Source organism: Antechinus flavipes, chromosome 4 (assembly GCF_016432865.1).
Source record: "Antechinus flavipes isolate AdamAnt ecotype Samford, QLD, Australia chromosome 4, AdamAnt_v2, whole genome shotgun sequence".
NCBI classification, from domain to species: Eukaryota; Metazoa; Chordata; class Mammalia; order Dasyuromorphia; family Dasyuridae; genus Antechinus; species Antechinus flavipes.
The window spans coordinates 269,834,397-269,847,639 of NC_067401.1; the positions used below are offsets into that span (position 1 = coordinate 269,834,397).

Genomic DNA, 13,243 nt, shown 5'->3' on the forward strand with positions numbered 1-13,243 from the left:
AGTGACAAAGAGTTGGATGTGACTGAAACAACTAAAGAGCAACAAAATAAATGGAAAGAAACCACAATTGTTTTTATCATTTATTTTATTAGCGTCAGGTTATTGCACTATTGAAAGTTCTACCTTTTTTAAAAAAAATGCAACATAGCAGTATGTTGACTGCTGTGACACAAATTGAAAGATTTATAATGCACTCACTTAAAATCACTTCAAGTGGAGGGGAAAGATAATATTTCTTCTGAAAGGATAAAAGAATATACACACTTTTACAAAGAACCTAATCAGCTCTACTAGAATACTTAATAGTATTACCAATTTTGGTTTCCATGTTTGTCTAAGGATTATTTATGTATAATTTGCTGTTCTGAGATCTAATTTTTACTTTGTGAAAAATTCATAGTGCTGCTTTTGGTTGAATGTTTGTTGCCTTTTTTTTTTTTTTTTGAATGCTGTCTTTTAAATGATCTAATAATCTAAAGGTTGATTAAAAAATACTTTTCTCTCATTATTTCTGACTATTTACATTAGTATTTTATATGTTTATTTTGTAGATATGGAAGCCATCCAGCTTTTTACAGATATAAGTCCAACACTGGCAGAATTTTGCCCATGTTTTATGTATATGATTCCTATTTCACAGAGCCAGAAACCTGGGCCAATCTTTTAACTGCCTCAGGACCCCTGAGTATTCGTAACACTCCCTATGATGGATTGTTTATTGCTCTTCTTGTAGAAGAAAGACACAAACAGGAAATCCAAAGAAGTGGTTTTGATGGAATTTACACATACTTTGCCACAAATGGCTTTTCTTATGGCTCATCACATCACAACTGGGCAGGTCTAAAAGCCTTTTGTGACAGCAACAGCTTACTTTTTATCCCAAGTGTGGGACCAGGATATATAGATACCAACATCCGACCCTGGAACAATCACAATACTCGGAACCGCGTCAATGGGAAGTACTATGAAACTGCTTTCAGTGCTGCACTTCAGGTACGACCTGATGCCATTTCCATTACCTCCTTTAATGAGTGGCACGAAGGGACTCAGATTGAAAAAGCAGTTCCCAAGAGAACTGAACACTTAGTTTACCTTGATTACCAACCTCACAAGCCAGGTATTTATCTGGAACTCACCCGTAAATGGTCTGAAAAATACAATAAGGAAAAGGAACAGTGGCTTATGTGAAGTGAATCCAGTGGACATTTTAATATATTTAGTCCAAAGTGTACTCATAATTACAACACTTTGATGTATGTGATTGTATTTTGTTAGGTGTGCAGAAGAAATCTTTAAGTCAATATGCATTATTCTTGTATCTTTATTAGAATAAATATAGACTTTTGTAAAGAAGAAATGTCAATATTGTCAAAGTCAGCTTCTTGGGGGTTGTATTTTGAAAGTATTTGAAAAGGAAACTGCAAGTTTTTGTATTCTGTAAATCAGATTTAACTAACCTCCTTAAGATAATTTGTGAAATATCTATGTACAGTATTAGCATAGTTTATATCATTTATGACTGAAATTGAAATTCAGCATTTATGACAACTTAATGTTTTTTTGTAGCCCATTGTGCAGAAAGTAATTAGCATCTAATTAGAGGCTACTTGCTTTCTGGACACAAAAACCAGTTTTGCTTTGTCTGTGGTAGAAATCACTGTGGTAAAAAAGCAAGGTACTTAAAAGAATTGCTAATGCATGTGTTTCTTTCTTTAGTTTTGAAAGCCATTTTCCTCCAGTAACTCAGCTAGCTAACTTCATGTTTTCTTAAGAAATGAGGCTATTGATTACTAGAAACCAAAAGTAACAAAAAATCTCTGTAAGACACAATGTACACGCAGTCTCTGCCTTAAGTTAGCATTATTAAATCATTGTTAAAGATAAAGGGCCTTCTATGCAAAGCTCAATGTATACTGTCATTTTGCTGTTTTCTAAGTACCTATGCTATGCAAATTATAAATGCCTTCTCTGTGTCAGAAGAAGTTTTATTTTGAATCTTTTACTATCCTGAATTTTAGAGATAAAATGATTAGTAAAATACAATTTGCAAGTTCTTCTCTATCATATATACCTATCTATGTATATTTATACGTGTGTGCATATATATTATTTTTAAAGAAATTCGGTGCAAAAAAAATCATTTCCCCCTAAACTATGATAGCTATCACATTTTATTATTACTGTTCCTTAAGTTTATCAAAAAAATGATTATCATTGGATTGAATTCAGCAATGAGATTTTAAATTAATCTGATTGCAAGATTTCTTTTTCCCCCCACATAGCTAATTGATGTAAAACTTGAGTATAGCTTATAGTCAATATTTATATATTATTTTATTGTCAATACTAATTTGAAAGGTTTAGTCTTTTTTAGGAAATGACCTATACAGATTAATATGATACTGTATAAAATTATTTAAGTGTATAGAGAAAAACTGAATGAAAAATTTAGGTTAATTTTATTCTTATAATTTTACTTTTACCCAAGTGTGGTTTATTATGGTGAGAACAAGAACAGTGTTAATTCTTTCAATATATTGAAATATATCTGAAATTTAGTGCTTGGCACTTTCATAGCATCTTTAATCTGAGAATTAAAATATCTAAACATGGAGATCAATGGTCATTAAAAGTAAATGTTGGCTACTTAAGAGTAATCTCTTAGAATCACTCATAGAATTTAAATTTATCTATTAATTTACTACCAAAACCAGGATTTTGAAATGCAACCTTAAACAAGTACTGTAAATATAAACTTGAAATCCCAGTAAGTAAAATGTACTGAATCCACGATTACAGCAATAGTTAAAGTTAAAGATAGACTCTCTTCTAGGAGTGAAGAGATAAGAATAAAATATACAATAAATATTAGGTCATCTAGAGTATCAATATTTGTCTTTGCAAAGGAGTCAGAAATTCCCTTTCAGACACAAAAGTAAATGCATCATGACCCTCATTATAGCTTGTCCTTGATTTATTTGGACATGGGGAGCAGGTGGTAATGATTGAGAGGTTATCACAGGTAATTGAAAAATCAACAATAGTGTAGTCTAGCTTAATCATTTTTACATGTCCTTTGATATATAGGGATGTATCCAGTGCCTTCATCACATCTAAAAAAAAAAAAAAAGACAGGAATAAATTACAAGAACACAGTATTTGTATCAGTAATAACAATAGCTGATACTCTTTTAAACTTTACAGTTTGCAAAGCACTTTATATAAATTGTGCATTGTATCCTCACAAAGTCATATGAAGTAGGTAGTACAAATGTTATTATCCCCATTTAAGGAGCTATAGCATTTTCTCCTTCCACATCTAAGACTTCTTTCACTATAAATTCCACTTAACCAAAACATTCAATTAAATTACTTTGTGAATTCCATCTTTAGGAGAAAGAACTGACTCCAGTCCTCTGCCTCCAAAAAAGCTATCCCAAATTCAATTTGAGTATTATGGATATTGTTTTTTAAAAGTTACTTTTAGGTTATCAGTACAGTTTTAATTTATCTTTATATTCTTTTTACAACTACAAGGCCATGTTCTAATATATAGTCAGTTATATAGTCTATTTTCAACTATCAAAGGGATATCATTCGTGTAAACAATATGAAAGTCAAAAACACAAATGAGAAATGGGAGATTAGTTTCTCACAACCACCAATAACTGTAATATTTCATTTGAGATTGCTGAAAATACATTTTTGCATACAATTATAACAAAGCATTAATTCTAATAAATATGCACTCACTTTTCATAATATAACTATGAAAATAACTCATAAAATGAGGAGCACAAAATAAAATTGGTAACATACAAGACATTTCTAGTAGAAATTCCCCAAAAATACTGTGATCTTTTGTGGTTATATTTGAATTTTTTTTAAATTGATTTCAGATAGTATTCACTTCTCATAACATGCAAATGCTGTAACACAAACACAGTTCTTAAAACTAAAACTTTTTTTTTTACCTGAAGCTTACCTTTCACTGTATTAGATGGTAGTGTAAGGATATTGTATTCTTTTTATAGCTATAATGAATCAGTAATTCTTTAATACCAAACTCACGGCCAACATTCCAGCACAAAGTTTATCTAACATTTTTTTTTGTCTCCTCCACCTCCCCCCAACTACGAGCATCACTGACTGCACTCTTGGTCTTTAGAGCCCCATGGATTTGTTCTACTCTTTAGGGACAAAATTGCACATAAATGTTTGAAGTTGTGAAAATTAAACTCATGAATGTGGAGAATTGACTATTTAATCTTAAGGTTTCTCAGTCAACAAAGTTTCAGAATTTTTGATTTATTTTTCTTACTAAGGGAGAATTAGTGAATGAATGTATGTGTGTTGTGTGTATGCTCTTGGCTTTGTGTATAATACAAATATGTATTTCATATTTGGAAGAAGACTTAACTCTTTCCCATTGCAGCTTTGTATCATATCAGTTAGGTTTCACGGTAGCCAGTACAAGATTTTTCACACTTTTTAAAATTATGGAATGTTTATTTTTACTGCAATATTTCCAGAGATACATAACTTCATCATGATTGGTGGGTCCTATTCCAAAAAAAATCGCAGCCATATTCTAAAACTTGGAAGTTAAGGCATCTTGTGATGATTGAAAATCCCATTACCCTGTGACCAGTCTGGTGACATCTTCTATTTTTGAAGCCCTCCCAATTTAGAAAGATCCACCACACTTTGTCCTTCATTAATAAAATCTTCATACCATGACAAAACCTGGGGATAAATAGGACTTTATATTCTTAAAACCTTGTTAAAGAGGTTGAATTTTAGTAGTAAAAATAGTAAATAACACTTAATAATCTACAGAAAGATCATTCTGAAATAACAAATACATTTTGTATTCATAAAGTAGGATTGAAGGCAAAGTTCTTAGTTATTGTATATTTTATCTCTTTATATTCTTTGAGTCATAATAACACAAATGTAATAAATTATTTTGATTATATACAGTAATAAGTATCCTTTTCACTCTATGATGTTGTTCTTGGTTGCACTTGTGAAAAAGGCACTACTGTAAGGAAAATAACTTGGAGAGAGTAGCAGGTAAAAGACCTCCATCCAGAAATTATAGCCTTACTTAAAGTAAGTGGAGGGCAGAAGCAGGGAAACACAAGTAATTCTACATGCTAAAAAGAAAAAAAAGTCTAAAACCTTATATCACTTTACATACTATAATTCCATGCTAAGCAGTGGGTTCAAAGCACCAGGTAGAACAGGGTTTTTCAAATTCCTTAGTCACAGATAACTTTTGTATTTCAGTAGAATAAATCCTGGTTTGTTTTTTAAGCATCATTTAAAAAACACCTAACTAAAATCATGTCTTGACTATGTAAGAGCTACACTGAATCATATAATTTCAGTCGTGAAAGGGACCTGTTTCTTTCCTTTTATTTTATAGATGATAAAACAATGTGTCTTATTCAAGGTCAGGTAGGTAATTAGTAGCAGAGGCTATATTAGACCCAGGTTTTCCTAATACTTAAGGCAATGCTTTTTCCACAGTGCCACTGCAGTCTTTTAAATTCTTATTGAGTGTCCATATTATTCACTTTAACTAACACATCTTCATTGCCTTTATTCTCCAAATGTACACCTTTCATTTTTACTGGGGTATATAGTTGTCATATTACACTTAGATTAAGGCTACCTCTATATTTTCTTAGTATTCGCTAAGATTTCTATTGATAAGCTAATGAGAAATGAGGAAGAATATTTTCTAGTAAGCCGTTTACCTAAAATAATTCTAATATCTTTGTTTTCTAAAAATAATTAGAACTGTTCAGGAAATAAGTCAAATCAAAATTTTATTTTGAACTTACAAAGGATTCTTTCTTATGAAAGTTTGGGCTTTAAAACAGGAATAGTTAAATACTAAAATATGTTTATAGAAAAAATGTAAATTATCTAGAGGTGACAAGGTAATGTTAGTTCTCTCCTAAAAAGAAATTAAGTTTACTTTGAGGCCTCTTAAGAGAAAATAACACCCTTTGAGAGAAAGATTATTTCATTAAATAACAAAAGTAAAATTCATTTTTAAGTGATACACTAAAATAAAACAGTACTGTAGTTTTGTAATCTTGAAAGTGTACCGGATTATTTTAATGTAAACTTGTTTGTAGTCTGAGAATTTGCCATTTTCCTAAAGATAAATAGGCCTTATTAAATCATTACTGTTCACAATCTCATTGGGACCCAATTGTCACCATGCTGATGACTAAATATTCTTAATAGAGTCAAGCAAATGAGTATTTCATTGTCTTTCTCCTCCTCCAGAAAAATAAAATTCTTATGATGAATTTAGAGCTAGAAGGAATATTAGAGACCATCTAAGCTAATCCTCCATTTTATAGATGAGCAAACTGAAGCCAGGAGAGAATAAATGATTTACCCAAGGTCACACAGTAGGTAATAAGTGACAGAAAGATGATTTGAATCCAGGTCCTCTTATTCATAGCCAGTGTTTTTTCCATTGTGTCATGTCATTTCTATCAAATCAATAGATTAAGTAAATATCATAAGCAGCTGGAGGGATAACATCCTGCCATGTTCTTTCAATTAGCAAATATTTTTCAAGCTCCTCCTAGGTGAGAGCCCTGTTCTAGATTCTGTGTGAAACATACAGAATAAATCTTAACTGTAGTACCAAGTAGAATATAAGAGAATTACAAAGTGTTGTGGAAGCTGAAGAGAAGGAGATAATTTCCATCTGCAAAATGTAGTCTGGTTATATCTATTAATCTTTCATTGGATTTATTAAAATAGCTACTACCAATATTGATCATTGCTGAAATAATTATTGGAACTCTGACAAATAACAATTGTTTTATGATATTCTCTGAGCTTTAATGAAAGTTATTCTTCAAGGGAACCAGTGATTGGTCTCTGAATTGATACTAGTTTAATAATTTCTATTTCCCTTGAAATCAGCATCTAATCTTCTTAGAGGTTTTAAAGAATATTTTCTATCTCTCAGGTTCTTTTTTCAGCATGCTTTTCAAACAACATAGTTTTAAGATTTCTTGTATAACAGGGAATAGAATAAAGAAATTTACTTAATTAATTTAAATTCAGATTAGCTTTTAATGCAAAATAGTAGATTAACATAATTATTAATCTAGCACATAAGCTGTGATAGCACCCATAAGTAATTGTTTATGTTTTTAATATGTGAGTTTTCTACTATAAATAATTTGCTGCTATAGCAAACCATGCTTACTAAGTTTCTTTAAGATAATTTTGGAATATACTATAACCACTTAACTTCTTTAAAACAGAGCTTTAAAAAACATTTGATGTGAAAGTGTAATGTGAATTTCAATGTATATATGAATTAGTTTCTCATATAAATTTGTTATCTTACTAACAATGCAGTGCAAAGGTATTTTACTTATGAGATATATGGGATCCTATTTTTAATATACAAGTTTCTTCTTGACTTGTGATTAGTGACTAAAGAGTCACATCAGCTACCTTTTAATATACTCTCCTAACCTAAATATGCAAATATTTACAACCATAACAAGTTTCACTATGCATCACATGATTTTTTTTTGAGGAAAAAAATATTTAACATCGGTGGCTTAAAAAAAAAAGTCTGTTGATAAGCTTTATCAGTACATTATATCTGAAGTTTTTTCAGAACTTGACATTCCGCAGTAAGCTCACTTGTAATAAACCATTTTAAAAGACAAGCAAATCCTTTACCATGCACTTTAATTGACTAGTCCAGTCCATTCCTCTAAGCATATATAATGGTCCTTATTCCTATAGAACTTATAAACACATTTTTGCACTGATGATTTTACTTCAAAATCTCAATTCAGATTATGTTAGAAGAGTAATGTATCAATTTAAATAAGCACATTTCTGTCATTTTCCCCAGTAGTTATAATACTAAATTGAAAAAAATTGCTTTCTAACCTAAGATCATCTAGGTATCAGTAACTCTGCATTAAAAAAATGTGATAAAAAATAATAAGGAATATATATATTTTTATGTAACATCACCTAAATGTTATGGAATTTAAAATTTGCCTAGTGTTCTTGTAATTTTTGGTGTGACTTTGCCTTAATTGCTTTGGTGAGTTATTCTTCTTTAAAGAAAAAGAAACCTATTTGTACTGTTGATGTACTCTAGCTTTCAAGGAACAGTGTTTGCTAGGGTTCAGGACTGAAAACATTAAATATTTTATTTAGTCTCAACAGTATTACTTGAAAATAAGGTGTTGATGACTAATATTTTTTAAGGGCTAAAAATTAAGTAGTCTTTGCAACTAAAGCTTACTGAAATCAAATAAAACTAGTATATTTTCAACTTATATGATCCATTTTTATGTTTAATACTATTTTAGATATTTAATTCTTGTTTGAGGAAATTGGAATCTAAAATCTATTGAGAAGTGGTCACACTGAAATATTTACATTGGTGTATATTGTAGATGATTACAAAGGTACGTAGGATGTACCATTGTCAAAATGGAGGGAGAGAGTCACTTAGAATTTTCATATAATATTTGTTACTACATGTGCTGGTTATTTCTTTCTTTAAGGAAGAATAGGTTAGAAATGCTTTTGCCTTAACTTAAAGGCTTTCAAAACTTCTAGAAGATAGAAAACAGGAAAACTGTGGCCTTCAAAATAAGTAGGAATCATAGATTTAAAGGTGGAAAGAACCTCACAGTCCTTCTAGGAATGAGGAAAATGAGGAAACTAAGGTAAATAGTAGCACCAGAATTGAACTTGGATTCCTCTGACCCCCTATGTAGTTTTCTTTACATTATGCTCCCTATAACATTAGGAGCACAGCAGTTTTAATTATTCCCTATAAATGAAAATATTTAATATTTCAGAGTTAAATTCTGATTATAATTAGACCATTACATTATTATGTTGAGTGAATTATCATCTGTAATAAAAGTTTTTCTTCATATTTTTGAGGTAGCCAGTGCAAAAGAGAGATTCCAGAATTTAGATGGAAACAGATTATATTTATGCAGTTACATTCCAGAAAACATATTTCTTTGAGTTTCACTCTACCACTAAAATAAGTGACACTGATAATATGGAATATTCCTATGTTTAAGTATTTATTATAAGGCAATGTTATATTATGCATGTCTCAGAAAATTTTAAAATGGAAAAATAAACACAAACCCGGGAGTTTGAAATTGTAAGATTGATATTTTCCAGTATATTTTATTTGTTATATAATTATTGAACAAATGGAGTTTTGTTCTTTATGCTTGCCTTTGCTAAATTAAAAGAGATCTCTTCACTAAATCATTGCTTGTGGCTTGGATTTTTATGAAATCAAATTTCTCTGAAAGCACTCAGTTGAAATTTTCCATTTCCCCAGGGAAATTGTACTGTAAAAATGTCAAGGAAAATGTTTCATTTTCTTAAGGATTTCAAAACTAAGGAAGCTTAGTATTTTCTTATCATCTTGAAACAAGAGAAGTAGCAGTATATAGTATATTTTCTTTAATATGGTTGGAATTGTCACTTGGCTGTGAGAAAATAATTTAAAAGGTGACTTAATCACTATTTTGAAATTGTTTATTGATTCATCATCTTGATGTGTGTTGTACATTCTGTAAAATACAGGCAAAAGATATGATCATTTAGAAAGGAAAGACAATCCTGGATATTGAATTCTTTCATCAGAAAGTAACAATATAAGACTCTATTTATGCCAAGCAAGGAAAGTAACTCTGCATAGGTGATTCTTGGAATCCTGTAGAGGTAGTACTGATCTGAGTTTCAGTTCAACTGTCTGCTGTTATCTGAAATTCAAAATCAAGACTTTGCCTTTCCCTGTACATTAAAGATAATTGAATTAACAGGAGAAGAGAGTATTTTCCTTATATGAGAAGTAAGAAAATAAAAGAGAATATCTTATAGTCAAACAGGATTAAACATGTTGCTATTCCATAAATCCTTTCTCATTTAACCCAACAAGACTGAAGCACAAAAGCAGCACACTATTAAAAAAGGAAGTATTCAAGAATAAATACCATTAGTATCCTTATGATATGTGATAAATTTCTACATAGATAGATATATAATACATATAGATGTGTGTATATATATATGTGTATATAGATAGCATGCAAATATACATGGTATATACAGATGTACAAATATTCATACACACACATATTTTTTGTGTATTTCCCTTTCCAGCACTGGTTGCACTTTCATTCATATCCTGTCCCCTAATTTATTAGCTGTAGTAGTGGAATTGAAATATTCCTTATCCTTGCCTTTTCCAGATTCCTTTTGCCATTGTTAATAATTCCCCATTTTGGTTGTTCATTCAATCACTATTTCCTAATTAAGATTCTGGTAACTTATCTATAGATTTCTAGGACACTTTTAATTTCTCCTTCAATGAGTTCAGACTCTGGCTCATGGTATTCCCTTCACATCTCCTGTCCTTAAACTGAGGACTTCTATATATATATAGATATATAGATATATATCTCACAAACACCTAACTTACCTCTCTCTCTATATATATATGTATATATATATATGTGTATATAGATAGCATGCAAATATACATGGTATATACAGATGTACATATATTCATACACACACATATTTTTTGTGTATTTCCCTTTCCAGCACTGGTTGCACTTTCATTCATATCCTGTCCCCTAATTTATTAGCTGTAGTAGTGGAATTGAAATATTCCTTATCCTTGCCTTTTCCAGATTCCTTTTGCCATTGTTAATAATTCCCCATTTTGGTTGTTCATTCAATCACTATTTCCTAATTAAGATTCTGGTAACTTATCTGTAGATTTCTAGGACACTTTTAATTTCTCCTTCAATGAGTTCAGACTCTGGCTCATGGTATTCCCTTCACATCTCCTGTCCTTAAACTGAGGACTTCTATATATATATAGATATATAGATATATATCTCACAAACACCTAACTTACCTCTCTCTCTATATATATATGTATATATATATATATATTCTCACAAACACCTAACTTACCAATTCTTCTACTTACTCATTTTCCATGATCTGCTTCTTTACTTCATCTCAGCTATACACAGAGGCCTTACCCATGACATTGCCATTACTCACAAATATATCAACCACTTTCATGTTCATGAATCCCAGCATTCCAGTATCTGATCACAGTCTGTCATGACTCCACCTTTTCTTCTAGCTTGCAACTCCACACCCTGTTCTTTGTCTTTTCTATGATCTTTAATCTTTTGATTCTTCAGTTCTTTTTCAGGCCATCACTCCTCTCCTGACTATACCCTCATTTGTTCTCCATCTTGATTCCTTGATGTTAAAGCAAGTCTATACTGTACTCCGAGGCCCTTGCTCCTTTATCCTATTACCACGCTGCCTTGCCAAGCCCCAACTTGGGTTATTCACACCATGTGTTGTCTTCATTGCTATTTGTAGGCTTCCAAATAATGTTGGAGAAAATACGAAGTCCTGCTGAGTCCATTATAAAATTATGTTACATGTTGTTAATTGTGCTCTCACTGTGGCAAGTTAATACTTTTTAGACTTCCATACTTGCTTCACTATCCTATGTACCACAGTGACTTTTCCCAAACATTTTCATCCCTTTTCAAACCTTCTATGTTTTCTTTTTCCTCTTGCCTGATATTTTATTGGGGAAAGAAAAAAAAAAAAGAAAAACCAGACCTATTGTCAAGAACTCTCTCCCCCTCCTCTCATTTTAATCGGATTCCTTACTCTCTATCTCCACCCCATCACATGGAGATAATGCCCTGCTCTTTTCCAAAATAAGATCATATACATGCACATGTGATCCTACAACAACAACAACAAAATAACAATATCACTTTGTATATTTTTCCCAAAAAATCTCCAAGGAAAAAGGGGTGAAAGTAAAACTTGAATGGAAGTTTTGGTAGAGAAACAGGGCTGAAACACCGTAGGCTCATAATCCTCACAACAGTCCCCTTATAAGTGATTTTTTTATCCTTATTTTTTGTGGGGCTAAACTGAAAAATAAAAGCATACAAAAAAGGAGAAAAGAAGAGAATGTTTGATCTCCCTTAATGGTAAACAGTAAAGGGAAAATAACTCGGTAACCCTTCAGCAAAAAGAGAGGATACAGAAGAATGAAAAAATAGCAAAGGGAATGATTCAAATATGTTCATGTAGGGGTGGGACAGCGGAATATTGTATAGTGGGAGATAAAAGAACTTATAATGAGTCTGATTCACACATTTGGTTCTCAGGAGTACCAATTCTTAAGTATTGTGCCTCCATTAACAATCTTGTGCCTCAGGACAATCCAAATTAAAGATCCTTGGGCAACTGGCATTTAGAAGGTTGAGAGCTCATGGAGTAAGAGAGGAAACTAAATGACAGATGGAATATAATCATGGAAAGGACACAGAATAGAATTGTAATGTATAGGCAAGGACACATGGAAATTTTTTACCAAGTGACAGTACTACCAAGGGACAATCCATACTATGTAGTACATATACTAATTGATGTTTCAAAGAATAAAGAACAAGAGAAAAAAAGAAAGATTTGAAGGCAAAAAGAAATTATTTAGAAAATGGAACTCAAAATTATTGTTTTAGAGGCTTAATTCCATGAAGAACATAAACTAAAAATACATATAAGTATGAAGAATACGAATCAAAGAATAAGTTTAGGCAGAAAGGAAAGAGAATGACAAGAATAAAGCAAATATAAGGAAAAAAACAAAATGAAAAAAAATACAGCAAGTGGGAAAAGATGGGGGAATTTTCATTTACAGGAAAGGGAATGATGGAGTGGATAATTAAATAAAAGGAAGAAAGAAAAGCTCTTAATTTAGTAAAACTCCAAGCTAGGCCCAGAAAAAACAAAGGTATGAAAAGGTAATTGAGGATGAGGGAGAAAAGAAGATATAAAAATAGTTTCCTTTAGGTAGATTAACAAAAATAGGGACATCATATTGCCTTAGGAGGAGGAGTAAGAAAAACAAAATTATAAAGAAAAATAATACAAGTGGCACACTAAAAGGATTAGACAATCCAATAAAATGAAAGAAAATGATAGACTGGATAAGAATAAAATCCCACAATTAATAACAAGCTACATCTAAACCATACCAATAATATAAATAATAAAAACCCTATGTTACCAGAGTAAATGCCAAAAGAACTTATCAATCCACTATTTCTCTTAACTAGTATATATACTATATATA

At 31.1% G+C, this 13,243-nt stretch overlaps 1 protein-coding gene across 3 annotated transcripts in view; it reads left to right on the forward strand.

Annotated features, from left to right (window-relative positions):
* MANEA (mannosidase endo-alpha) overlaps positions 1-9,312 on the forward strand; it is a 93,956-nt gene extending 84,644 nt beyond the window's left edge. For all 3 annotated transcript variants that reach the window (XM_051997414.1, XM_051997415.1, XM_051997416.1), the window contains one exon: positions 552-9,312. In XM_051997414.1, the coding sequence (XP_051853374.1) occupies positions 552-1,188 (637 nt within the window). In that variant the 3' untranslated portion in view covers positions 1,189-9,312. The remainder of the gene's footprint in view (positions 1-551) is intronic.
* Positions 9,313-13,243: the final 3,931 nt, after the last annotated feature.